General features: G+C 37.1%; 3 protein-coding genes and 1 long non-coding RNA gene across 4 annotated transcripts in view; 2 read left to right on the forward strand and 2 right to left on the reverse strand.

The window, feature by feature from the left end:
- The window catches only part of brip1 (BRCA1 interacting helicase 1), an 81,521-nt gene extending 72,307 nt beyond the window's left edge, over positions 1 to 9,214 (forward strand). The window contains exon 24 of the mRNA XM_077208280.1: positions 9,197 to 9,214. The gene's annotated coding sequence lies outside the window, so the exon portion shown is untranslated. The remainder of the gene's footprint in view (positions 1 to 9,196) is intronic.
- Positions 9,215 to 12,098: 2,884 nt separating this feature from the next.
- Positions 12,099 to 19,917, reverse strand: tbx2b (T-box transcription factor 2b). Its single transcript, XM_077208306.1, has 7 exons — positions 19,135 to 19,917; positions 18,098 to 18,365; positions 16,810 to 16,956; positions 15,682 to 15,758; positions 15,253 to 15,419; positions 14,103 to 14,716; positions 12,099 to 13,571 (listed from the first exon to the last, which is right to left on the reverse strand). Exons 1-7 carry the CDS (start codon positions 19,464 to 19,466, stop codon positions 13,140 to 13,142), a joined length of 2,037 nt encoding a protein of 678 aa, XP_077064421.1. The 5' UTR covers positions 19,467 to 19,917; the 3' UTR covers positions 12,099 to 13,139.
- Positions 19,918 to 20,587: 670 nt separating this feature from the next.
- Positions 20,588 to 27,809, forward strand: LOC143716125 (uncharacterized). The gene is made up of 2 exons (XR_013195949.1): positions 20,588 to 20,719; positions 27,486 to 27,809. It is a non-coding gene; the product is annotated as an uncharacterized LOC143716125 (long non-coding RNA).
- The window catches only part of bcas3 (BCAS3 microtubule associated cell migration factor), a 254,043-nt gene continuing 253,538 nt past the window's right edge, over positions 27,485 to 27,989 (reverse strand). Inside the window, exon 26 of the transcript XR_013195948.1 lies at positions 27,485 to 27,854. The gene's annotated coding sequence lies outside the window, so the exon portion shown is untranslated. The remainder of the gene's footprint in view (positions 27,855 to 27,989) is intronic.

Consider the following 27,989-nt stretch of genomic DNA (forward strand, 5'->3'; position numbering starts at 1 on the left):
ATCAATTTCACAGTTTAACATTGTTCCATTTTTTAGATTATTTGTTCCCTTATAGGCTCTCATGTTTGAATTTGAAATCTGCTGAGAATTTCGTTTAAACATTTCCAGTGAAATATGGTTGCGGTTTTAGAGTAAATGGGTCGAAGCACGAGGCTGAAAGATCAATAAATCACCTGGAGAAGTTCGAGGGCCGTGGGAGCCTTGACTCATATCTACTGGTGACATGACCGAATGAATGGCAACAGCTAGAATATGTCCTCAGACCTGTTTGTCATTCTCGCCGGTGTAATTTTCCTAACAGAACATGTTATCAATGAGAATAAACGCAGGAATAAGGAAAGACGGTTTTAGAAGAAAGGCCTCAGTCATGGGTGTATGATATCGGCTAGGTTTGTTTGTTTTAGCCTCAGTGGCTAAAGTGATAGCAACTCGGGACCACACAGGCCTATTTTATATATTCTTTCGTCGAGGCTATAGATCTGGACACACGTGTTTGGTTTATTTTAAAAGTGAATATGTAGGCTACAGTCCATCCTCCTGAATTTCATCCAAAAAGGTTTGACACAATGTGTGATTAAATAGATTAGTTTGATTAATTAAATAAATCATGTAACCTGGTGCTTATAAAAAGTTGGCTACGCTCGTTCAAACTTTTAGATGTAGCTAATCCTTTAAACCAGACATAGGCTACTATAGGCTAATATTTAATATACAGCAATATTAATAATACAACTAATAATAATCATAATAGAACAGACTATAATGTATGTATTTTTACATTCTATTGAATATATTGTCGGTATTTATTTTCACATGTTTTTCCACTGTAGGCTGTCTCTTCGCGGGTTGCTGTCAAATAATGAGGATCATCTTTCCATAAAATACTGCTGTAAATATAACCTCTGATCAAACATTTAGTCATCTTTTAGTGTAGACAATGTATCCGCAACACGTGTATCTTAATTAATGTAGGCTAGCCTACTTCACGTTTACTTATGTCAAAATGTTCACATGAAGGCCCATCTGATTTATTTGATGCATGCTAAGACGTCAAACAATACTCTACAGACTTAGGCCTATATATTGAAATCGAATATACCCTTAAAAATGCGTTAGGTTTATTTGACAGAAACATTTAAATACGGCCTAGATGCGCACGTCATTAATTGTTTGGTAATCTCATCAAAAAATATTTTTTGCATTTTTTCGTAAAGGTGCTAATCTAATTAGGCTACTCCATTACAGACAAGTGGTCATAGATTAGAGCGAAAATAAATAGCTTAATTTTTGTCATATTTCACAACTAAATAAAGCCGACGTAGCCTATCCCTTCAGGCTGGAAGCACGAAATATTATCATGAGGAATAATAATTTTAGGCAGGAATTATTTGCTGAAAGCCCCATGTAGGCTATTACCGTTATCACACGTGATTGAAAATAATTGGTCTTACCTCCACCTCACTGATCTTGACGCACTTTCTGTGTGTGTGAACCTCAGGATGAGACTCGCTCAAGATGCGCGCTTTAGGAAGTATAGGCAAGTTATACCTTAGCGTACTAAATAAGATGTCGCTATAAAAGGGATGATTTTTTATAGGGGATGAATTGAGTTGCCTCTCTGAAAGGGAATTTAAACTTCACTCACTCCCACCGTCACGTGGTCTTGAAATTAGGAACAGCAGTAGGGTTAGTTTATGTACTGAGGGCAGGGTGTTACCGACTGGACAGACACTGAGCGATGCTCTCAAAACTTACACGTTACAGTTGATGCCTCTCCGCCAGACCTTTAGTTTTTCCTTTACTCTGCCTCACGGTAAATGTTGGCCGTTAACAACATCTATTTTGGATGGGAAAAAATTGAAATAGATACTATAAAAAAATAGTCCTCTCATTTAATAATTAATACAAATGTGAGGATCATTCAGAATTCACGTTTAAACCTTGAGAAAACTATGAATATAGCAATGTCGTTCTACAATGTTTTGCGTTGTTCCTCTGGGCTAGATACAGTCTTAAAAAATTAGGATATCAAAATGTTTAATCGAATTTTGCATCAATAGTTGCATATTCACCATAGGGGAAAAAAATTCACATCTTGTATGACTAATTCATTTAAGTTTTGAACGGGTAAAAGTATGAATAGTCTATATATAGGCTCCCTTGATTTTCTATTTTCTTAGAGAGCCTATTCTATACTGTCATTTAGAATGAGAGAAGAGAAGTGTTATTATTATAATTGTAAACATTTATAATATATAACATGTATATTATTAATAATAGTTATATTTAGGCCTAATTTAAATTAAGTTATATTTACACATTAATTTTTTGGTAATGATGATAATATTGTAAATAAAATATTACATAATTTATTGTATCATACTTTTTTATAATTAGTTTACATTACACTAAAAAATAGTTTTACTGCAGTCTTTTATAAGAAATAAATCTTTCTTTTTTCTTTGATTTTTTTTTCTTTTCCACATTCCCATTCTTGGTTTCTTACAATAAAACTGCTTGACTAAAGATTTTGACATCAGATTTTAGTAATACTGCTGGATTTCTGTCAGTTGAATGAGAATCCTCATGGAAGCATCCGTGAGTGATTAATGGGTATGGGAGTGCAGGCTCTTTTTCCTTAGAAAAACATTTGCCTGTATAATTGGTCATGGGTAAGAGGGGTCTGTGCTAATAAACAACAAAGAGTAAAGAGGCTGATGGAGGGGGGAGGGGGGCTTTGATTCAACAGAGTCGTCCTACATTTCTCTATCCCTTTTTCCCTTCTCTCATACCTGAAATGTTCATTCAATACTGTGCATTATGGTCTCAAATATTTCCAAAATCCTCCTAATGTCTGTGTATCCTGCACAGATCCAGTCTTTTCACACTGGTTTATACTGTGGTAACACAGTGCCCGTATCGTGTCTTTGGCATGAAATTATCGGGTGAGGATGCTCTCATCTCTTCTCAGCTTGCTGTATTTCTCAGAAGGGCATTATGTGCAGTTGGCTCTACACTAGGACATTGTCTGCACCCGGCGGCAGATAGTCAGTACAGAGCAGTGACATCACAATGGCTTCATAGTAAAACCACGGAGCGACCCGCCACCCTGGAACCAGCATAACCCCATACTGCCACAGTCATTAGCTCAGATGTCTGTGTGCAGTCAGGGTGTTTAGCGCGCCCGCTGTGTCTTTTCTTCCACCATTAGCCCTCTTACCATAAGCACCCATCCTGTGTGTGGAGCAGTGAAAGCTTGGGAAGATTTTCACAGTACAGCAAGCTGGCCCATGTGCACAATTATGTTTGTCCTTTCAAAAAGAAAACATAAATGAATGCATACTTTTGAAATAAATTATTTTAATGAATGTTTAGATTAAGCAACTATTTAAAAAAAACACTTTTCTTAAGTCGAGTCATTTATAGATTCCATTTTATTACAATTGCCGTCACCTTTATTTATAAAGCGCTTTATACAATACAGATTGCATGTAGATTTCACAGATTCAGCTGAAGTCGGTTCAGTGTTAATTCAGTTCCGTTGTAAAGATCATCAATTATTGAATTAGTTTATTTCATCTATAGAGCAGTTCTGCACAAAAAAAAATGATGTCATTGTCCAGCACAGTTCGTTGTCAGTTCTCATACAACAGTGTCAGTACAGGCAGATCAATATTGTTGAATATTAAGTGTCCCCAACTAAAAAAGCCAGAGGTGGGCCAGAGTGTACCCAAACTCCATCAGGCGACAGAGAAAAAATCCTTGTGAGAAACTCGACTCAGTCGGGGGGGCCAGTTCGCCTCTGACCAACAAACGAACACGGTGTCATCATGATTCAGGCTGGATCACTAGTCAGTATTCAGATCGGGATCAGTAGCATTAAAATATTCATCCAGTTACTTTTGCTTGAAGACCAAATTCATCATGCCGGTATGGTGCTGAATCTAGCCATATAGGGTCTAATCGGTTTAACAAGCTTATGTATTTAAATATGGTTAAAAGATCTAGGCCTAGTTTCGCAGACAGTGTTTAGATTAAGCCAGGAGTAGGCTTTAGTTAAATTAGGACATTGAAGTAGCTTTTATAAACATGCCTTAGAAAGAAAAAAAAACATTACTAGTGTGTATCTTGAGATAAAACAATGGCACTGATCTATTTTAAGATGTGTCAGTGCAAGTCACTTTCAGTTAAAACAGCTCAAACAGTCTGGGACTGGCTTAAGTCTTGTCTGTGAAATGTCTTCGAATGTGTTTGTTTAACTGGGCAGTATTAATCTTATCATTATTTAATGTAAGCCAATGGGTTTTGCCAGGTAATATCAAATATTTATTAATTCTCGCATGAGCTGCACAGTATGCACAGTGATGTGAACCATCTTTTTATCGTTGATGATATATCACTAGCAGAATTAATCAGTGTTGTAGGTCTTTGGTATATAAATATATATATATACAGTACTTAACTGTAGTTTTGCGTGTCGTAGACTTTCCCTTTAATATCCTTTTAATTTCTGATTTCTACTGAATTCAACAAACATTATAGGATTATATAATTAAGATAATTATATTCAGTGTATATGTTATGTATACAGCTCATTAGTATTCATGATTTCAAACGTTATCACTCATGAAATAGTACTATTCAGGTTGTTCAGTTACAGAGGACTAGATCAATTATCTCCGTCATTGGACTAATGATCAGTAGGATAAACCATCTAACCACAAATGGTTTGGTTTTGACTTTTGACACAAAAGTATTTATATAGTCCTGAACATTTCTTGAGCAGATCTTTTTTTCAACACACAAAAGAAATACTGAATGTCCAATTAAGGAAAAATGTTCAAAAAACTTGATTGGATCAAGTCTGATGTGTTTCATTTTGGTTGGTTGTGGTCTTTATGTAATTGAAAACAATTGAAAATGGTCTGGTCACATTTCTTTTTCACCTTATTTGAGTTATTAAAAGTTATGATGCAAGATCTGTTATAAAAGTTTTTTAGCCTAAAATAAATGGTCAAGATACATTTACATGACAGATGTTCTCTAGCTAACTTTATCATTTTAATCTGATCTTTTATAAAAGTATACATTTTTAAAGAAAAATGGGTGGGAAATGTCCAAAATAATAATACTGTAACTCAGGTCATAGTCAAATGTACACATTTTATCATCAAAAACAGAACGTGTATACACAGGATTTGGTGTAGAACAAAACATTGACCCGAGGCTGCCATGTGTCATCGAGTAAAGGTGCTGTAGTACAAATCTATTTAAAAACTAAAATGGTTTATTTAGCTTAACACCCATGTCAAACTCAGTGGTCAAAGCAAAGGCACTACCAATCTGTACACAGATAGATCTTACAGTACGATGATCTTATGTTTGCAATATGATGTAGCACAGATGGTTATGGGGGAAACAGCAGTACAACTTTGAGGTTTAGGGAAAGCAAAGCTGAACTTGTCGCCACAGTTGACAAATACACCAGCTGCGGCTCGAATGTGAGAGCAGCCAAAATAGTCTTTCAAAACAAAGACATCTCTATAAACTGAATAAATAATAAATTACAAATGTGTTCAGCATTCTGCAAAAAAAAAAAAAAAAAATCTGAGTTTTCTAGACTATTTTAAGTGAGTAGGATATCTATTAAAATTACCGTATGGATTCGGTAGGTATTATGGCACTAAGCGGGGCAGCACAGCCCTCCACAGCGCCCCACAGTTTTCCTTTGTAAATCTGTGGTGGAAAATGGAACTGCATCGTGCTGTAATTTGGAGCCGTAGGGACAGATTTCAGACTGTCCCGATTATTTTCACGACACGTTACCTTACGTAAACCTCCCTCTGAACAACTCAACCTCTGCCAAAAGTTTGTCTGATGTCATGTGTTCAGAAATTAGAATATAAAACGTAGTCCTATAAATGTTTATCATAAACTAACTCTAAGACCCAGAAAATGCCCTACCTAAAATGCAAACAGGTTAGCACACAATTTATCAATTTATAAACTATACTTTCTCTTCTCCCTTCAATTCCCCTCTTATTTCTACGCACAATCCTTAGAAATCTCACGTGGCTTGCACAGGTGTCATTCTCAAATGCTTCAGCACCTGTCAGCTACGACACAGTCATTCATCTTCTGCCTGTGTATTTGAATACGGCCTCAAGGAAAGGCCTGCACATGGCCCATATAAGCACCGTTGCTTTCAAACAACAAACATTTGTGTACTGCTGCAGTATTGATTTGCAAAGTGGAAATGATGAAAGTGGAAAGTTGGAATTGGGAAGGGCGTCATTTTAAAGACTCGACACGAACGAAATCATGGGTCATTCGTTTCCTGTAATACGTATTTGAATTGTCTGTTAGGGTCACGATATCACTAAAACCTTCAGCAGCAACAACCTTCTTTATCAAACAAGAGTCTTATCTAATCTGTTTTTATTGTATTGCAGAAATGCTAAATTTATTGCTATATTAGCTACACATGCAAAATTGCATACAGTTCAATGAGTTCAAATTCATAGAACAGTTTGAGCTATATTTTATAAATCTCATTATATACTCTGGAGTAATATGTAAATATCAGACAAATAAATAAATAAATAGCCTACATGCATGCATTTGTGTTGCAATAAACCGGAGATCAAAAGTGTGGCCTTTAGCAGTTGTTGTGTTAGCTGTTAGCTCCTTTCAGCTGTTTATTATGCTTGTCATTGCGAATGGGTTGTTTAGTCATTTAGTGTCTTTATCACTTAGGCTATTAGACATCACATGGCTCGTAGGCAGTCATGCTTCATGCTAATCGCAGACATCAGCGCTGCTCTCTGACCTCTGACCATGTGACTCAGGGCACGGGATGAAGTTTAGCTAATAAATGTGGTCCTCGCATGGCGCATTCAGTACCCCAAAAATCCCAGAAAGCTTACAGCTTCACAAAATTGACACAAAGAGTTTGTGAAAAATTGTGTTTGGGCCACAATTACGTAAGCAAAGCCAAAACTCTAGCCTGGCTATGGGATTTTCATTTTACATTTTCTATGCGAGACATCGTTAAATCTAAAAGAAAAAAAAATGTAAACGAAGAATTAATGGTAACACTTTATTTAGTCCACTTTAGACATTCTACTAACTATATAACTTTGCAACATGTCAACTAACTCTTAGTATTAGTAGACTGTCTTATCTATTTGCTAACACTTTCTTATGATGCTTCCCAAAAGACATTCTACTGACTATAAGTAACTATACAACTACGTTAACTTATTCTAAAACCCGAACCCTAACACCTAACCATAACTCTATTTTAAAAATTAGTTGATAAGTAGTCGCAAGTTACTTATAGTTGCGCTATAATTTTTTTTTTTTTTTAACAGTTGCTGCCTTAAATTTTTAAGTACAAACAACTTGGATGTTTTAATCATTTCAACTTAAATTGCATTAAACTGACTTAAAACATGTTGAAACTTGTATAACGTATAAAAAAGTTGACAATTGCTTACCTTATTTTGATAAGTTTAAGCAATGTAAAAACGTATGTTATAACTTATTGATCATATAATTTTTTACAGTGTAGTAGAGTGTCTAAAGTGGACCATCGGAATAAAGTGCAGCCTAATAAAGTATTGTTTCATAAAATGAACAATAACATAGACGTATTTTTATGGCCTGTAAGCTACTGTTAATGTTCTTAGTCCAGTATGCCTTGTTGTGTTTTAGCCAACATGACAACTTAATTAAGTAAAGTTCGCAGTAATAATGATTATTAATTTTAAATAATGACTCATATTCACCTGAGATACCTTCTATTGTAACATTTATTGTAATGCATTCTAATATAGTTACTGCTGTGTTTCAGTGGAATGCTTCTCTGGATGAATCCTGTCAGGGCATGCTGGCATCCTTTTAGTTCATAATATCGCTTACAAACAGTCATATCAGAGGATATTATTCTAAAATACCCAAAGACCCTTAAAATGACCCTTAACATTGACCTCCGGATTTGCTTCTGCACTAATGATCCTGGCATATGATCTCAAACATGTCCTTTAGGCAGAGTCATTATCACTTAAATGCAACAAAAAGTCATCATTTAAAAATCTCGAAATGTTTGTGGTATAGCGGTATTAATTAAAGATGTTTTTATTTATCAATTCACAATATATAGCAAGCTAATAAACAGGCCATAAATTAGCCAGGCAGTTGAGGCTGTAAACTCCTTAGTGTGAGAGAATTGCATGTTTTGAGAAGGGCTGACTAGTTTAGTCTCAGACCCTCCCTGGCCTGACGCTTCGTTCATCATGATCAACTGTTAGTCTTTAGTAATCTCTTAAGTTCATCTCAGGATCTGAGCTTGCGGGTAGACGAGTACGGGTCAGGCACACAAATCCCTCTTTAACTTCATCTATTGTAGTGGGATTTTGAAGACGCCTGTTGCCTGAGTGACTTCGAGGTGATATTCATTTCTCTCTTTCTGTCACCTGGAGCAGCACTGGGCTGATTCAACAGAAAATTAAACTAGATTTACGGTGTAATCACAACCATTTGAGTGCAGTCTGTATTTATCAGTTGTTTTGCTCAGAAATGAAGGAAATGGTTAGAAGTTTATTGTGACACCTAGTGGTGGTGTTATGTACTGCAGAAAAGTGAGCTTTTTAATTTTATTTTCTATTTACAGGGTGACTCACCACAAAATGCCCTGTATATCCAGTGGACTGTGTTCACTGGATGATAAACTATACTTTGCTTGCATGAACAATTTATTTATGCAAACAAAAGTTTAAACATAAAATTTTGATATAAGGTAATATTAGTGCAGATATGATGAATCAGTATAGGGTTTTATAATTTAATCACACTTTCACATGCACAATAATTGGCACCTGTCTGCTTTCCTTTACTAAAAGTATTTTTGTTCTGCTTTTTTGAACAGTAGCTTGTGATGTTTACTTGCAGTGCACGTATTTGTGTTGAATTCTCTGCTGTCCTGGTAAATTGCCACTGAAGTTGTAAAAATCTGTAGGCCTACACTTTATTATAAATTGCTTTGTAAGAAAGCATTCACCAAGAACTTAAATAGACATAATATTACCAATCACTTCCTTTCATTAATATGTCCAGAAGGTGGCGACGGATCACTGGTTCAGATTTTTATTCTGATTGACCAAAAAGTGATTTTTTTCTTGTTGTGTGTTAACAGAATGCCATTGAAATTCAACAAAACAAATACATAAGACTAGAGAAACTCACCATCAGCCTTTCTGAATGCACAACTTGTGTGAGAATGAGACTCCTCCTCCCCAGGATCTACACAGTTCTGACAGCTTCACTCAAGCTTGAAAGCTTCAACAAGGAGGTGTGTGAGAATTACACGTTTGTCTTGTGCACTGTAATATTTAAACAGTTCCATCAAACCACTGTCTTACCTAACACATTCTGAAAGCAACTGTTCCTCACCACCCACATTCAAAGAGATTGAAACTTGTCTTTGTCAGGCTAGTTGTCACTTACTGAATATTTCTTAGGGTAGGCTTACTTTTTTAAATATCAATTTCTTCTTGTCTAGGCGAAAAAGAGTTGAACAATTCAGCTACAAATGTAAAAAGAATTGTACAGAAATAACAAACCATTATTTTGGCTAGCAAATATTGTAATTAATGAACTGGCTTTGTGTTCACTTGTTTACCCGACATAGTAAAATATGATATAGGCTATTAGAATTTAATATTAAATATGTTTTTGAAATTAATAGATGAATGTGTTTTCTCGACTTTATTGATTTCATAAATTTTCAAATTAATTTCATTGCAATTTTAGGTGTTGAACAGTGCTTCAATGGCCAAATATTAGTATATAAATGAACTGACATAAAACACCTGTGGACTGTATGTTCTTAAAAAAAAAGACCAGTAGAGATTGATCAGGTGCACGTGAGCTGTAATGTTGATGTGGTATACTGTAATACTGTAATGGCAATAAGCCTGAAGAGTCTTTCTCGCTCTCCTTTACATGGTATTTCTGAGGTTCGTTGTATTGAATGATATCAGCATCCAGTCATCTCAACCCCTCAGTGCCTTCATAGATTTTCAAGCTTCTCAGTGTTCAGTTTCAGCTTCTGCAGATCAGATAAAAACTCACCCAGACGACTGTGAGAAACCACTTGTCATCAATGGTCTTTTTGTCTGAATTTTTTCCCCCATTAATATAAAAGAAACAACTGATAATTGGCTTTTACGCTTAATGTCACTTTCGTGCTGTGTAGGCTACCTACTAAATATTTGGTCCTTCTCAATTTCCGATTTGGTTGACTTAAAGCTAAATATGTAAACACTTGGCTGGTTTTTGTCGAGCACCAGGCCCGTAATTGCTTGTCATCGCAGTTTATTGATTGGTCATTGACTGATTAGTTTGGACAAAGAGTTAGGTTGCGTTGTTCGGTCTGTTAATTGAATATAACAGGGTTTAACAATAGCCCCTTAATGAAAACGAGGGCTTGTGGTTGTTGGACGAAAAAGAAAAGAGGAGAAACAAGGGGGTATCTCTAATTAGGAGCTGTAACTCTCGGGATCTGTCCCTTTGTCCGCGGGTGTGGGGAAGCTGCATGGCCGGCAGGCAGGCGACAGGCGCCGGTTGCTGGACAAAGGGTTGTCTGCTGCCAAAGTGGTTGGGCGTCCAAACTCTCATCCTCCCTAACCTCCTATCCGCAGCACTTAACCCTTTCGCTATAACATGAGAGTATTTCTTCTCTGCTGTGCTGTTTCTACTCATTACGGCTCGACAGCCTAAACCGTGTTCTGGGCGCGCTCAAACCATTAATGATTGGTGCCAAAAAGCGCACAACATACAGTATCTGGGTCGTTCAAAGAGAGTGAAAGAAAGGAGGTGGGGAGAGTTGAGCGTAGTTCTGCTTCCGAGTCAAGCTTTCTCTATAAATACTCGTCCATTGCAGTTCTATGACTATAAATAGGCTTAAAACAACACAATAGGTGACATTGTAGGCTACCCCTCACAGGAAACACTGGAAACGATAAAGAATTCAAATTTAGACCTCTGGTCTTTGTACCATTATGTAGTCGATTTATTATTGTTATTAATACTATTATTATTAGATTATATAAATTAGATTATAAATCAGTCATGGTGGTGCATATTTTCACCTGGCGGTAAATAGATAGCGTAGCCTATCACTTTCGATCAAGAGGTAGATCAGTCATCAATAGAGAGTCATCATCAGAGAATACATTTAGCAAACGTTAACACTGTAATTATTTCGTTTGGTTATGGATTTGCTTATCACAAATAGGCCTATATAGCACACAAAAATGTGTATGTTTTGTCTACAAAGATAGCTAACTAAAAGCTAAAAAGACAGTTCGGGTTTCACGGGGTCCTTGTTGTAGCCTATTATTATTAGCATATTAGAGAGTAGGCTAGTAGGCTCTGGTAGTAGATTATAGAACATTGTGTTATTGTTGATTCTTTTATTACTATTTGTATAGGATATAGAGAGGCATCTGTGTTGTATTTGTATTTTTACAATACACCTCTTTTCATGTAAAATAATAATAATAAACAAATACCTAAACTAAAATTGTTTGCACATGCCTAAAGGCCTCAGTAGGGCTTGTATTAGTATACAACTACCGATTTTAGCGGTAAAATCACATTATTGAAGTTGACAGGGTACATTTTTGTGACGTGACGTGAGTCTACGACAGAGGGCGCAGTAGCTTTGCTTTCGGCTGCTATGCTACGTTTTTGAAAACCCCTTCAAAAACCATTATGGATTTATAAATATTTCTACATATTATTTTCTACAGATTATTTCTTCTAAAACATAACGTTTATTATTATTACATGTGACCCCTAATCAGATATAGTAAGGGTGTGGCTGACCCATGCATTTAGAATACACTTGTTTTCTGCTTGTAGCTGTTTTCTTTTCTGTCATTTAAAAAAAAATTGTAGGCTATTATGTTTTATTATGATGTCGTTATACCTCATAATGTATAGGTTCCCTATCTAATGCATATGGGCCAACTAGCCTATAATTTTGCAGCGTATCAAGGTATAGTGCCATAAATGTAAAATATTTAAACACGTTGATTTTTGTTTTTTATTGAAATCGTGAAAGAATCCTACAACATCAACAACAACAACAACAGAAAAATCCGGACAGCCAGCACAACGGGACACTTTCATATATTTCTTTATATAAACTCATCTCAAGAAGAGGAATGTCGGTCTCTTCTGTTGGAGTACATAACCTGAGGCTTCCCAAACCTTGTGAGTCCCGCAGCGTGATAAGTGTTTTTACAGCGACTGCTACAATGCATTGATGGCACACGCTTTCATTGCGTGTCACAGGCAGATTAACACAGATAGGAACACCTTCTGTCTCCAAACAACAAACGCTATAGCTTTCATTTACAACAACCATAGTGAAAAATGAGAGAAAAATGCAATGAGTAAAACTCTAAATATTATGTACACGCAAATGCACAGCTTTGAATAAATTAATACCAATTTGCATATTCTTAGGTCCTTGTAGCTTATTTACAGAATTAAGTTTCTTTTATTAATAATTACATTAAATAGTTCTTGTATAGGCTAACTGTCTGTCGGATTTAACTAACCGTCCAACTGTCATTTCAATCCCTTTTGAAATATCCATTTTCATTTATTTTTCTTGTTTTTTTAAATATTTTTTTTGGATGTAGCTTGGTTGTTTTCAGTCCACAGGTTTTATGTGAATCACCATTTAGACATTGCAACCAACCAGCAGTGATCCTACTGACATTACGCAAATAAAAATGTGTTTTATTTTAAAACTCCTTTTTTCAACAGATTGGTGTGGTCTTGTCAGCATGTTCTACACAGAGTCAATTAGGCTACACTGTAGATTGTCTTCGCAGCACTTTCGTAGTTCTCCACTACCAAGAGCGCCAAGTCCAACGTTTTATTTTATTAGGCCTTTATTATTATTATTATTTTTTTTTTTTTTACTTGACTAATATTTGCTTTTTTCCACTTCAGTCATCCATGCGCAAAAACAGTACTTGATGAAATTTCTCGCAGAGAACCACTTCATAAAATCCTCTGGCAATTCAAGTCATGCCCTGGATAGGTTTGTGGACGTTTGATCACTTGGGCGAATCCCTAGGCGAGGAAGTCTCCCGCTGACTCTCTAGGCCGCTCACTAGTCTCTGAATGTTCTGAAGTTCATTGATGGATTCCTTCATTGTTGTTTTAGGTGAACCGTTTTTATGACTCGCCCCTAACTTGTGATCAGGCACAGGACTCGCTTCCCTGCTCCCGCACTTAGACGATTCAGATGAGGGGTTTAGGCCGCTTGGCAATCCGGTGGTAAGCAGGTTTGTGCATTGAGGGATCGAGACGGGGAGCTGGTAAGGGTTGAATCTCAGCCGAGGGCGAGTGGAGCTGCTCAGGAAAGGGTTCCTGGAGAGCGAGGCGGCCGTGCTGCTCGTGGGAAGGGCGGAGGCCGCTGCAGCTGCCGCGGCCATGTAGGTGTAGGGGTACGGGAAAAGTCCACCGAAGGTTGGCATCGGAATGCCCTGTAATAAGATACATTAGTTAGCGATATTGAGCACACCGTACATACGATAGTTTGCTACATGGCGATTTTTTTTAGAGAGCCAGTATTTGCTCACATTAACCAGAGCCACCTGTTTGCAATCCATCAGATTCCAAAGGCAGGCGAATTTATTTATTAATTTAGAAATAAACGCAATATATCGCTGATTGTCAACGGAACGGAAATAGTTGACAATCGACCTTATTTTTAAATGATTAGCTTTTGCAATGGCATTTTGAAATATCTTAAAATCTATCTCTGCCTTCTGTATATTCAAATGGCAAAAGTTTTTTAATAAATGTTGCCTATATAAGCAATGTATTTTCTATGTAGGCTAGGTGTGTTAATAAAAATGCTCGACAGCCATTTATTGACAGACATTCTATAAAATCAAAGAGCATCTCACCAAAAACTATCGCTAGATAGGTATCCTGTTTTCATTTGCGTGGTTCCATAACCAGACAGCTCGTATAATGACATAGTTTTACATTTTAATGGCGAGTTTCCTTACCTGAGAGGCAAGCATGTGTTGAGAAAGATGAAAGGGAAAGGGACTCGTGGTGCTCCCATTACCCTGGGCCGACAGGCTTCCATTCTCCAGGCCACCAGCTCCTGATACTGAAGCCAATAGATGTCCCATACCCATGGCTGAAAACGCCCCAGGTGCCATTGCAAATTGTCCAGGGTGGAATAATAGAGGTTGTCCGGTGTTTAGTGGGTTAAAGAACTGTTGACTGTGTAGACCGGAGAGTGCCAAACTCTGAAGGTGCCCTGCCCCAAAATGTGACGGACTCTCAGTCTGTACCATCAGAGGAGAGAAGCTCTCTTTACTGCTGCTAAGACCACCGTTTTCTGTATCCTTCTTTGACAAGTCTGTGTCTTTTCTCGGCCTGCTCTCTAGTTTGTCTTTCTCCATGTTTCTTATGCTAAATATAGAATCGTTTGATTTTCGGGATTCCGGATACTCGTCTTTCTTCTCCACAACAGGCCTCTCCCGCCCCCGTTCCCGGTCCTCACATCTCGACCTGAATGGAGATGGAGGCTCTGGTCCAGGACTGCTGGATCCTCCACACCGCTCATCTGGATTGTCTAATTCCTGCTCACTGTCAGTGCATGTTTTGTCGTCTGTGATTAAATAAAAATAAAAAAAGTTTTACATATGTTGATATTATTTTTGAAGATAACATTTTACAGTCACTTAATTCCAAGCGTAGCTAATTTTCCTATAACATAAACACAAGGCTAACGATTTATTTTTCATTTTCTACACGACTTTTTTAATTTATTGCTGAATTAATATGTAGTAGGCTAACACTTGTACAATAGGAGACCAATGCTAATAAATGCGATGAAACAGAAATAATTATCCATTTAAAAAAAAAGTTTTACATTTTTAATTTAGTTTTACACCCAGACCTCTAACGAAATTTAGCCTGGTTCAGGGCTAGGCCCTACGTGTTGCGCCACAATCTTTCATCTTATAACGTGTTTGGGAAATCAGCACATTGCTTTATTAAAATGACTTTGTCAATTATTAAAATAGTCTTGAAAAACGCTGAAGGCATAATACAGCGTCTTGTAAATGATACGACACTTAGGCTTGTTTCCTATCAGTGATCGTGAAGCATAGCAATATAATTTATTCATAGTTTTAGACTTACCTCTGCTGCCCCGGTTTAATCTAAGTGGGCTGGAAACCGGTCCAGGTGAATGAACAGCATCTCTGCCGGTTGTAGGTTCGCTTGAGGAAGCATCAGAGTCCGCGCCATCACGGTCCACTTTACATTGATCTTCATACATGCGTAATGATGGAAGGGTCAGTTGTTTCCTTTAACACACATAAAATAAAAAATAGTAATAAATCAAGGAAATATGACCTGAGTTGACCCACACTGTGCACCGTGAATATATATATATATATATATATATATATATATATATATATATATATATATATATATATATATTTTTTTTTTTAAGTAAATAAAATTTAAATATAGGCCTACACATTTTACAAAGCGTTGATTCTGCAGTTCCTCGGCCATTTACATTGCGTAATAATGGATGTGAACTATAAAGGTAACACCTACCTTTTTTCCCTCCTTCCATTCCCTGTGTCTCTGAAGCCTTTGGCAAATGGGTTATTATCAATCTTCAGTTGTGTTATCTGAATACAAAAAAATAAATGTGTATATTATATTATGTATCATTTGTTTGTGAATGATGATTAGCAAAAGTCTAGCATTAATAGGCTATATTAGCATCGCAGTATAGGCTATTGTCAGTGTTATGCTTCACGAATACATAATCCACAAGTAAACTTATTCACACAAAATTTAAATGCATAAAAAGAAAAGCCTTTATATGTGGTGTGATCAGTTATTATTCCAACACTGTTAAACACGCTACGCAGACTAGGCTACTTCCGAGAGATAATTTAATTATTAAAAATGTTTAATGAAAAATATCTAATCACGACCCCCGTGAGAAAATTCCACGAATAAACATTTTCCATTTGTCAAATTTGTTTTCTCTACAGCACAACAGAGAGAACAAGAGAGGCGAACTAGATGAGTGACGCCGACCTGCTATCAATAATTAATAGTGTGGTTTGAATCATTGCCAGTTTTTACAAGTTCCATGAAAATACAAAGCGATGTAACAGAACGATTTTCGTTGTGCCCAAGTGATTTGGACGCTGTAGGCTGTAAATTCAGGAGAAACCAGGGCCTTAAAGTTCAAAGATTGCTAAACTAGATGGCCTCTATACTTTTTGCGTTCAGAAACTGTCCCGCTTTGATTGCTCTGCCTCAGCGAGTGTAGCTCCCGGACAAACCTGCGAGCTTAAGTGCCTGCTAATCGATTGTGACTGTGTCATAAATTTTACGATACCGATAAGCTCACCAGGCCCCTCGGACACAGACGACAATTAACATGAGCAGTAGCTGAAAGTAGCACTGGACACATTAGGAATTTGAAATGTTTTAAATTTATAATTTTGCATCCACATAGCCTATTACTACTACTCCTCCTCTTGATGAGGTCAACGTAAGATGTAAAGAATAAATCCCATCAAACGTCGTAGAAAGTATGCAAACGCAAGTATATGTACAATAAATAAATAAATACGAATATTAAAGTTATATAGGCTGCATTATATAGGCCTAGTGCTATAAGGTTCAGAGAACGAGTGCTTAAATTGATCAAAATATACATACCTTGTCGTTTTGATAAGCTGTGACAGCAATAAAATCAGTCTCGGGGAAAACATATGTCCTGAAAGTGCTGTACGGGAGCTTCAGAATATCGTTGGCTCTCACAATATGGAACCTGGGCTGGTATTTATGCATTGAATTCAGGATGGTCTAATAAGAAGAAGAGGAATAGAGGGCATTAGTGCTCGTCACAACAATAATTATCCGTTTCAAATAATTAGTATTTAGAATAGTTTTAGACAATAAAAACCGCATAATATATTTAGTAATAGTGGAAATATTGTTCATACATAACAACACAACAACAGGCCTGTGCCAGTGGCGGGTAGACAGAAACCAGAAAACATGAGTTCTTTTGTGGCGCTATCATTATAACACAAATTAATTCTGAAATAATTAAATAAAACAAGAGTTTCTTAATTGTACAGTTTAAGGAAGCAATTTGTTTACAACAACTAAAAAATGTGATGCTACACAGGTAGGCTACATGTAGCCTATGTTCTATTTGACCACAACTATATCAAATGGTTGTGCCATGCATGTAAATGTTCCATTTGTTTCAAGTTGATTTGTTTGCAAGTCACGTAAGGGAGCAGGGCACACACTGTATTTGACTGCTCACATAGAGTATTGTTCAGCATCGTTGCATCTGTCTCAACATTGTTCACTGAAACTAACACATCAGATACTGCACATGTGCACAGGTCGCTACCTATATGCAATGTGTTGCGGCGCTCACTCAAAACAGCCCGAAATACACTTTCACTGTTGCTATTTGTAAACTCATTTACTGTAGCGTGATTCAAGATCTCCCCCGTTCCCTTGACCTCATTTTTTTGGTCACTTCCACCCTCTCATAAAAGTTCATAAACAATAGAAATAACAGTGGCCAAGGAAAACACTCAGGATGATGTATTTACAAAACATAACCAAGCTGACAATGCCATCATTATTCATAACGAATAAAATTATGACTTGAACCCCATGTCTGGCATATCTGTAACCGTGTCGAAACAAATTTAAAAAAATGAATGTCACGACAGCATATAATTGTACATGGGCCAAATATATTTTAAGAAAGTACATTTTATATTTTAGAGCATTCATTATTCTCTCCACTCAGGAATAAACAGCGATATTGTAAGCATGAACAATCATTGCGATCATAAGCATTACAACCCACAGATGGCAGTAAATTTATATTGATAGATTAATTACACAGCAGCACACAATTTTAATAGGCCTACACAAAACACAAAAAAATGGTTATTGAAGAAAATTGGTTACTTACAAATCCATGTTTGTCCGAAATGTTGTTGGTTAACTTCAGTTTGTGAAAAGCAACAGGCTTAGCCATCCATTGTTCCCCAGTAGCTGGGCTATCCGGATGTATATACATTCGCTTTGGCATCTCCGGATCGGCCTTCCCCGCGACCATCCAGCGAGAGTTGTGGAACTTGTAACGGCAGTCGTCGGCAGCCACAATATCCATTAATAGAATATACTTGGCCTTTTTATCGAGTCCATTAATGCGGACTTTAAAAGGTGGAAACATTCTCCTGAAGAAAAAGGAAATGCATTTTTTTTTTAAATATTCTTGTTATTATGCAAATGTGGTCAAATGCAAGCTTAACGTTTTAGCAACAAACCCAAATAATAATTCACTGTTTTCGGTGATAATATTTAGCTTAACTAGATGTATTAAATAAAACAACGGCATTATATATATGAACATTTCACTCGGCTACAAATAATTGAGCTGGCCGCAAGGCTTAAATCTTCCATCAAAGTGGTAGGATATTTACATAGAATATTGTCACCTCAGTTCATATCCAGACCACGAAATAAATTTAAGCACGATTTAACTGTGCCGCACCGTACCTTGAAAGTCAATATTTGTTGATATTGATATAGCCTAAGCAGCATAAAACCTCAGCTATTTTACTTTTGCGAAGCCACAGAATACGCATCGCTTGTACTTTCCCAATTTCGTTTTCATATGTCAAATAAGCAGATTAATCGTTAGATGCATCTAACGCATGTTCTAATAGTAAGACGTTCATTTCTACAGTCTCATTGACAATAATTAGGCCAGCCAGTTCAGAGTGCAAAACGTTAAATGACTTACGAGAGCGATGTGCAAAAGACAGAAATTTAGTAGTGAATTTACTTGGCCTGCTGAACTACACAGCCATACAACAGAACAATATTTTATGTTGTACACCCCTGCATTAGACGGCGGAATATATGTGAGACGAGGAGTGCATCATACCATTCACTCGTATAAACTGGAACAAAAGACTAAAAATAGAACAACCGTGAACTCACCTGCCAGATTTCGTAATAACCATTTCTGTTCCTATTTTGTGGAACTGGTCCCATAGATCTTTCGCCTCCAGTGTGACTTTTGGATCGTCTTCAACCTCTTCCTCTGGCTCCAGACTCTTGAGACTGCGAAGATGAGCTGCCTGATGATGGTGACTCAGAGCAGAATGGAGCCCTGCCTCCGCGGCTCCGGCCAGGGCATGGTCCGGGATCGGCTTTGTGAGAGCCCCGGGAGGCAAGGTCAGCGCCGGGAAGAAGGAAGGTTGCGCGGCCGCGAGAAAAGCTGACATAGGAAAGTCGGTCGGCCGGTGAGCGTGGAAAGGGTGGTACGCCATCGCAGTCCCTGTAAAACTGGATCTCTCATCGGTGCATCCAACAATCGTAGTGAAAAATATATTTAGTGGTGTTTTCTGACAAAAAGGAGCGCGTATCCAGACGATAGATTGTCTCACTACGGGAAGGAAAAGCGCAGCAAGGCAATTTTGGCAAAATGTGAATCGCGAAAAGGCGAGCAAAAACAATGGTAAGGATCTTCCACTTTAACTCCCGTAGCTGCTAGTTTCCACGAAGTCCCCGTAATAATATCAGTCAAAGTGAGCGCAGCGACGCTTTGAAGGCAGATTTGGGGATTCCTGTTCTCCAACAGTTGCTCTCATAAAAAGATTATTCTTTCGATGCGGATGTCCATCCAAGCGCAGTCATTCTACGCAGACACGGAGTTGAAATGGTTAGATCTTGCTCTGTCCACTGTACAACTGTAACTATCTCACATGTCCTTCCTGCTCTGATCCCAGCACTAATGAACCAAGCCCCCTTGATTGCTGATTTTACGCTTTCTGGACCAATTGTGGGCCTCCATAGGCGTGGTTTTGACAGCTCCGGCCAGGCTCAAGGAGAGGGGGTGGACAAGAAGGTGTCGGAAGCATTAGCAGTAAGAAAACATGTCAACAGAATAAAATATTAACCAATGACAGAAAAGATCGGGAAATCCCACCCCCGTCTCCAAGCCAAGCGGCGGGTCAGCCCTCAGTGCTTAGCCGGTGGAGACTGCACCTCCGTCGGCTTACGCTTATAATTACGATGCCTCCTTGTTCGAGGAACAAAACTCACTCTCAGATACACTGAAAACTAGGAATTAAGATTACTGACGTGTAAATAAAAAAGGGTGCAAATTGTTATGACGGATCAGCGCAAAAATATTATCTGCTTCCATTGGTAGAACATTTTAAAACATTATAAATTGAGAATAACTATTCGCAATAGTCAATAAAAAACACAAGGAACACAGCAAATAGCGTTTATCTTTTCGCTGTAGCCTACACGTCAAAGTGACGCGTGCGAGTATATTTTGTTATAGCACTGCACACTCATAGCCAAAGGACCTTGTGCGTTACTATGTGAATAACTATTTCCGTACTTTGTGAGTGTGTCATTGTGCACTGACTTCATGTGAGGAACAGCAGCCAATAACCGGACATTGGTGCTTTAAATTCTGCCCCGGGTCATTCAAAGCGCACAGCCACGCGCTATACTGAAGAAAGAGGAAGAGGGTTGATGGAATCTAAAGACCAATGTAAAGATCATTTTGGTGAGTGCTGCATTGCTCTTAACTGTTAACTCTTCGGCTGTCGTTGTTAACCTTTAATTTTCTATTATACATATTATACATAGACAACTGTTTGGTGAATGTAAATGTTTTATATTCACGAATGTAGGCAACAAGTATTTATATTTTACTGTGCGCAGATTATCCTTCCTCTGAATGTTTAGGAGATCGGGAAAAAAGCATATGCTTCTCCATTTTCACAACAACAACAAAAAACAAACAAAAAAAACAAAAAAACATAGCTAGCTACATCTCAAGTGCCAGACCACTATAAAGGTTCACCGTCTACTTTCGACCTGTAGTTTCAGCAGTGGGTCCGAGTGTAACCTAGTCTATACCTTTAAGAAATCCACTAGTGGACTAGATTTACTTGGATGGGTTTGTTAGATAGCCGCTTGGCGCCAGTCGGCTGACGGAGCGCAGTAAGAACCGTCTCTTGTCAGTTCATATTTACTCCAAAATCCTCTAACAGTGCACTACAATCCCTTTAGCATTTACGCCAAACTTTTGGCTTGCGCTTGCCTTCTTTGTTTCCAAATGACTTGTGAACATTATAAGTTAGCATGTCAACGTACTTGTCCATCAGATGTCGCATTCACATAGTTCCAATATTTCCAAAACGCATCCATGTCTAATCTATGTTTTTGTGCGGACGGATTCAACCGGTTGCGGAATGTTGTCACCTTTACACTTCGATACAAATCAGCAGAACATGATGACAGGCTGCATGTTTAACCCCTACTGCGCCAGAGAGGACCTGATAGAGTCATTAAACATTGCTTATATACTGACATTTTAAAAATCACCGTGTATTTCTCAACAGCTGAACAGATACGTGATGTGTTTGCAGCTGTTCTTAAAAACGGCGACGACGTTTACAGGCTATATATATACATATAATTATTTATTTATTTATTTATTTATTTATTTATTTGTATTAAGAAAAAGGGAATTAAGTGTATTTAGTGTTTAAAGTGGTTTAGAGGGCATATATTTTATTAAAGAGCATATTGCGGATTGCCACTCACGTCAAAATTTCATTAAAACAGCTGAATTAACCTTTGTAAAATTATTTTATATTGCGTTTTCGAACTGGCTATATTAAAGGATAATTAGAATATTTAGCAATTTCATTATGGTTTATTGAGAAGTTAAATGTCACATTCACACCATAACTATGGATAAAAATAGTTAAATCTACACCATAGAGCAAACCGATACAAAGTAGGCAGACACTTGTTGCCGAAGCCACGAGTGAACAGTTACAGCGGGATTTATTAAAACCGACACTCAGTTATGGGATATGCACGCTTCTACAATGAAGGTATGGTATTCAAATAGTATACAATTTTCTTTTAAAAATCCTGAAAATAATATCAAAATATAATATAAAATGAAAAGTAATCAATAATTACGAATATGTTCAATATAGGAGAATATGATAACATACATATAGGCTATATGAATTAAAAACTTTTTTCTGCTTTCATAATGACAGATGTTTAAATAGCCAAACGAAATGACAAACAAGAAAATAAGTAGCCTCCTTTTTCTTCTGATATAAAATCTTCATTATTTAAGCTAAAATTAAGAGCCATACATGATCTCACGTCTGATGAGAATAAAATAATATAACATCTCATAAAATAAAATAAAATTAATACAATCGTCTATTTGACAAGTAAAAAAAAAACTGGGATATATTAGCCTATATATTTAACATTAAATCATTCTAGGGGAGAAACTTGCAATATGATCAATAGGCTATACACCTTGGTTTAGTGAACTTTTTTCCTGACACTTAAAAAAAACAGTTTCCACTGTTATTCGACATGCTTTAGTGTAAATATTAAAGATTATCTATGAATATTTGTTTTGTATGTGAAGTGTTTTACCTGCAGCAAGTTGTTGAAATAGTAGGCTATATAGCCTAATCAATAGTCGTTGATCTCTGAGCTTCGACAGAGAGTGATTTGGATTGAGAAGTGATTAACCACACATGGAAATGGAAATGGTTTTCTATGTATATACTTAAGGAAGTAATTACATCAACAAAGTCTCTGCAATTACGGCAGATTTATTTTTCCCGCTGTACACATCTAAACCGACAAGAATGTAATCATGCGCCGAGTTCTTATCACACGTAATTGAAATAGCGTTCATGCTGAAAAACTTTTCACGGCGCTGCCACTGTTTACTGCCAAAACAACGAGACGTCGAAAAACCAACGATGATTGTAATGGTGAAAAACAAGGTTAAATGTTTGTCAGAGCCGTGTCTGTGTGCATAATCTTCGACCAGAGAACATTTTCAATAAACATAGCCTGATGCCAAACTTTTATGCATGATCAGCTTCTGTCAGCTTTTGTGTCCTTGAGACGGTGTCCGCTGTTAAGACAATGTGTCTAATTGTGTTTCCAGGGTTCTAAGGAAATGAATATGTTCCCTCAAAAAGATAACGCAAACCTTTGCAATACCTTCACATATATGAAACCAGATGATCCTCTAGGGGTGATCATTAAATGGCCGTTGCTCTTTTTTTTCCTGCTTTTACATTGTTGCTCCTTCTTTTCATCTTTTCATCATCTCTGTGCATCATCTCTCCTGCTATATTTAGCCAGTAGACTGAGGCCTTGGCGCCAGACCGTTTAAGACCTGTCAAAGTCCCTCATATTTCCCCTTGTCACATGTATACCCAGCGCCTGCACCAACTAGAAACCCCCTCTCTTCTCTTCCTCCCTTCCGTCCAGCTCTCTCTCCTCCATTCTGACTAGCCATCCAAACACCCTGGATACATTTTCCCATGTCTCCTCTTTTTCATTAGGACAGTGTATTTGATATGCTCGCGCTTATTTTGCCAAATCGTACAATTTGCTTTTGGCATAGCCCATTTTGTATCACCCAACCTCCTCTGCACATCGACATACTTAAGACTACCTGATAGATGAGCAACAACAATTTTACAGACAGCTCTCGTGCTCTGCTTCTTCTCTTCCACTCTCCTTCAGCCTAAAAGTAAATAGGCAACAGTAGGCTACATACTCCACAAAATCACATTCCGAAACTATCCCGTACAATTGCGTTCACTATCCTATTAGTGAGGACAGTCTTTTTTTCCGTGGTGATGCTATGCTAAACAAACATGAACTGAATGAGAATAACTCTAGATGTCCTCACAAGGGGGTTTTACTATTTGTGAGAATATTTTTCTAGATAGCATAGGCCTACTATAGATCATAACTTTTTTAAACAATTGAATTCACAATTATTAGCTAATACTAAAAAAAATATGGCTTTAAAAATTTATGTAGGCCTAATGTAGGCTAGCCTAGCCTATATGTTAGTACTTTTACCAGACAGATGATATACGTTTGAGAGCGAATATTGGCGTTCAGAGTTAGTCATATAGAAATATAATAATAGTGATTAAGACATTAGTTTCTGTAAGGATGCCAACAGGTTCGGATAAACCTGGTGTCAGGCATCAAATGAAAAAGCAAGATTTGAGGCCATGAATGCAGCGGTCTCTGTGAGCAACAACCAGCAATCGCTGCAAAACAATCAGCAATTATTTGGGTATCGCTATAGCCTATAATCTTGGTGGGAATAGTAAATCTTTCATCCAATGTTTTGGTAAGTAGCCCAGTATCAGGAAATCGTTGAAAAATTTCCTCATCAAATTTTGATAATTGCGAACGCTCAAAATGACTAAATCAGCTTCTAAATGACGCTTAAATCGATTTGGGCGTATCTCGACTGCAGATTATTTAAAGTGACACCTTTTTCAGGTAACAGGTGGGGGCGCTCTAATGACCTCAGGGAATCAGTGTACCTGCTTCTTCTGCAGCCCGTACTGTGCCGTGTGTCATCATCCGAGACTAAAACAAGCATTCAAATGTGGTCTAGTTTGGAAACTATGATATTTTTTCTTCATTTAACAACTTTTTTTCCCAAGCATAAATTTAACACATTGAACGCCTTACTAAATCGTGTATATGACACATTTTTAATTGTTTCACAATTTCGCAAACATTAGTAGCCTACACCCAGAGACCATGAAAATAATAACAGGCTCTGTATTATGCTTTTGTAGTAAAATCAATAAACTTTAATTCGATACAGCCAAATAGGCTATTGAGTAGGCTATACTTATTAATTAAATTAGCCATGAAGCATCAGGCTTAGTGAACAGCAATGTTACATCTCTAAATGTCATAATAGTAGGCTAAGTAAAATCAGTGACATATTTGTTTCCTTTATGATCACACACTGGACTTTCTCGGTCCCCTGAGCTTTTGTCCTGTGTGATGCTGAACCCATCATTTTCCCTTCAGCGATCAAACCTCGTGTTTCGTCTAAATGCAAAAAGTGTTTTACCCTTTTTTGAATTTTGACTTGTAGAGTTATTTATGGTTGATAAAAAATGCATTTCCTCCTATATTGATGTAGATACACTAACCAGTGTGATCAAAACTCTTTTCATCATGTTTGACATCTTTGAATCCGTTCAATTAACTTTTAATTACAAATTCTGTCATTTTACTCGATGTTTCAACTGAAAAGTGAAATGCTGATTTGAACTTTGGCACAAAAAAACTTATTAAACAATTTTAGTTTATTTAGTTTTTACATTGAGCACACAGTTCCATACAATAATCAGCTATATGTTTTTTTTATTAGTAGGCTATTATTAAAACACGAGGGAAATAAAATTACACGTATCATTCGTTAAATGTTCATCTATTTTCCATTTGTGGTACATGCAGTTTTTAAGTATTTTAATACAGAAGTACGAATACTATAGATGGGTCGCTCTTTTTAATGTCACGCACATCTAAGGAAGTATCGTTGTTCTTTAATCGGTTAAGCCTACCTTTACTTTACTCATTGGTGATTATATCAAGTCACAATAAGCAAATTACTTTTTTTACTCTGAAATGGACACTTGTAAATTATATAGTCTTATGCATTTTAAGTCATTTTATTACCTCCAATCAGAAATGTCTCGAGCAGTGTCAAGATATACACACATAGCCTAGTTTCAATATTATTTGCATGCACTTAATGTTTTTCCGACTTTATATTTAATGTTGTTAATACTTTACACTTTCCCTAAAATACTAAATAATGCTTTTCTTCAGACTGCACATGAAAGTTTCGAATATGAAAGTCACACTGTATTAGGACAGTAAATGGGGGGCATCAGTAATTCAAAACAACCATCCTTTCACAATCAATCCGTCGCTATTCAGTGAGAATGACTGAGAAAGATTGTTCTTACTGTATCTGTTAGCAGTAAGTCAGTAAACCGCATTCAGACGCACATGTTTCGATTAGGACTGATGAGATGCGCGTCCAGGTGTGGGGATCCTGAAGATAAGTTGATCTAATCGAGGCTATTCAGCAGCTAATTGAAAAAAGTGTGTGTGTATCACACATTAATGTCAACACTGACCCTTTTAAACCCCCCAGGAGCTGTCAGTCATTATTCAGTTTACTGTCTCTCAAACAGTTGAAGAGATGAGTGCTTTATAGGCTTCACGTCTCGTCTGATTGACATATAACATATTACAACACGAAGCTATTACAAAAGTGCGCTACGGCTTACGGGAAAGCAACAGACAACTTCCAATCAACATATTTTAAGTATTTATTTTGTACATACATATCGAAGTCGTAAATGGGCCCATATAGCATACAGCAAATAAATTATATGGAAAACACTTTAGCTACCTCGTTAGACCAAAAAACCGCGCCAATATATTGTCATGAGTTTGTTATTCCACGAAAAGACGCCTTTTTCATTTTAAAAAGGGATTTGTAATGTGCATTTATTAAAGAACAATATACTAAACATTGTAGTATATGCAGGGATATGGATAGTAAAAAGTAACAGGGTTGACAGTTTAATGTAAAACTTGTGTTTTTAAGGTCATAACACTAACACGATATTTGAGATTGATAAATTAATTTCTATATTTCAATACTGTACAAAATTGTATTGACAGGCTTGACTATTTAAGATTTTCCCCTCCTAATAAAAGAAAAGAAAAAAGGAGACACTTACCTGAATGGTGTATATTAACAAGGTTAATGTCTTTATTATTCAACAGGTCCACTCAAATTTAAAAACATTCATAATGAGAATAAAATAATCAAAATAGCTAGTAAAAAAAAAGGCTTTTATTTCCAGATTTTTTGTTTTTCTGTAAGGATAAGTTGGAAAAACAAGACTGGTGGTAGGCCAAACAATACCTTCATGAAGATAGAAGATGAAAAACAAGTTTGATGTTAAGAAAAATGCCTACAAGAAAACAGTGTAAAAAACGTTATTCTAAGGTGGTTGAGATACTTAAAGACATCTTATGTTTTCTGGAGGAGCAGTCACATTAGTTCAAAAAGTAGTTAAGAGTTGAACGACCTCCGGATGGAGGAAAGACCAGCAGCCGTTCCAGAAAACAGCCCGTTACTGAACGGAGACCGTTCCTATCGGGATACATGGAGAGTGGGGGAGTGTTTTGGAACAAACAGCCACAAAATCTTACATGAATTGCCAACCATCCTTGACAGATTGACGCTGGTAGATTGTGTATCAGTGCCACAGCGACTAAACGGCAGACTGTTCATAGATTAAAGCTTCTGCAACTATATGTAGTAATTTACACAGCCGCCTCCTGACCCCGCAGAGAGGAGGAAACCTCTGACACTCCTTACTGAAATGCCTGCTATCTTCTGTTGGTATTTATAGGCTGTGGCTCCGGTGATAAGGTGGCACTGGCGGTCTGGATGGAGACAGAAAGAAACGAGGACTGACCTTCTCAGGCGGAGAGTGTGAGCTCTGCCACCGTCCTCCACACCATCTAGACGAGTGCTTCACGTCGCCTTCGAGACAGTGTGTTTTTCTGTTTAAGGGTGATTGTGTGTGTAAGGTGAGAGTGTTGAGAAGACACCTGAAGATGCTGGTGAGGATTCAGTAGTACTAGTGGTAAAAATGACCTCTTGCTTCCTTGCATGCAATATATCTCTGCTTGTCTGACTCCGCACAATAAAGATCACTGTGATGACAGAACAATGACTTTGTTAGTGGTTTTGTCTGTCCACTGAGCATCAGGTTAAGCTGTATAATAAAAGAATTGTGTTATTGAAGAAAATGACATCTGTTATTATATATTGTTACCCATCTCAAATTTTCAATATTTTGAAAGCACATTTATAACGTCGATAAATTTCTCATGAATTTTTACGACACACA

This window comes from Siphateles boraxobius, unplaced genomic scaffold (assembly GCF_051911475.1).
Source record: "Siphateles boraxobius isolate OS27281-9 unplaced genomic scaffold, OSU_SipBor_1 6, whole genome shotgun sequence".
Classification (NCBI taxonomy): Eukaryota; Metazoa; Chordata; class Actinopteri; order Cypriniformes; family Leuciscidae; genus Siphateles; species Siphateles boraxobius.

What these genes read in the sequence shown, in the direction of transcription:
- tbx2b (XM_077208306.1), bottom strand. Translation starts at nt 19,466, where the DNA reads ATGGCGTACCACCCTTTCCACGCTCACCGGCCGACCGACTTTCCTATG. An exon ending in CAGCTTATCAAAACGACAAG is followed by an intron (nt 15,759 to 16,809) that starts GTATGTATATTT and finishes TTTTGTATTCAG; the next exon opens with ATAACACAACTGAAGATTGA. An exon ending in ATTAAACCGGGGCAGCAGAG is followed by an intron (nt 14,717 to 15,252) that starts GTAAGTCTAAAA and finishes ATTTAATCACAG; the next exon opens with ACGACAAAACATGCACTGAC.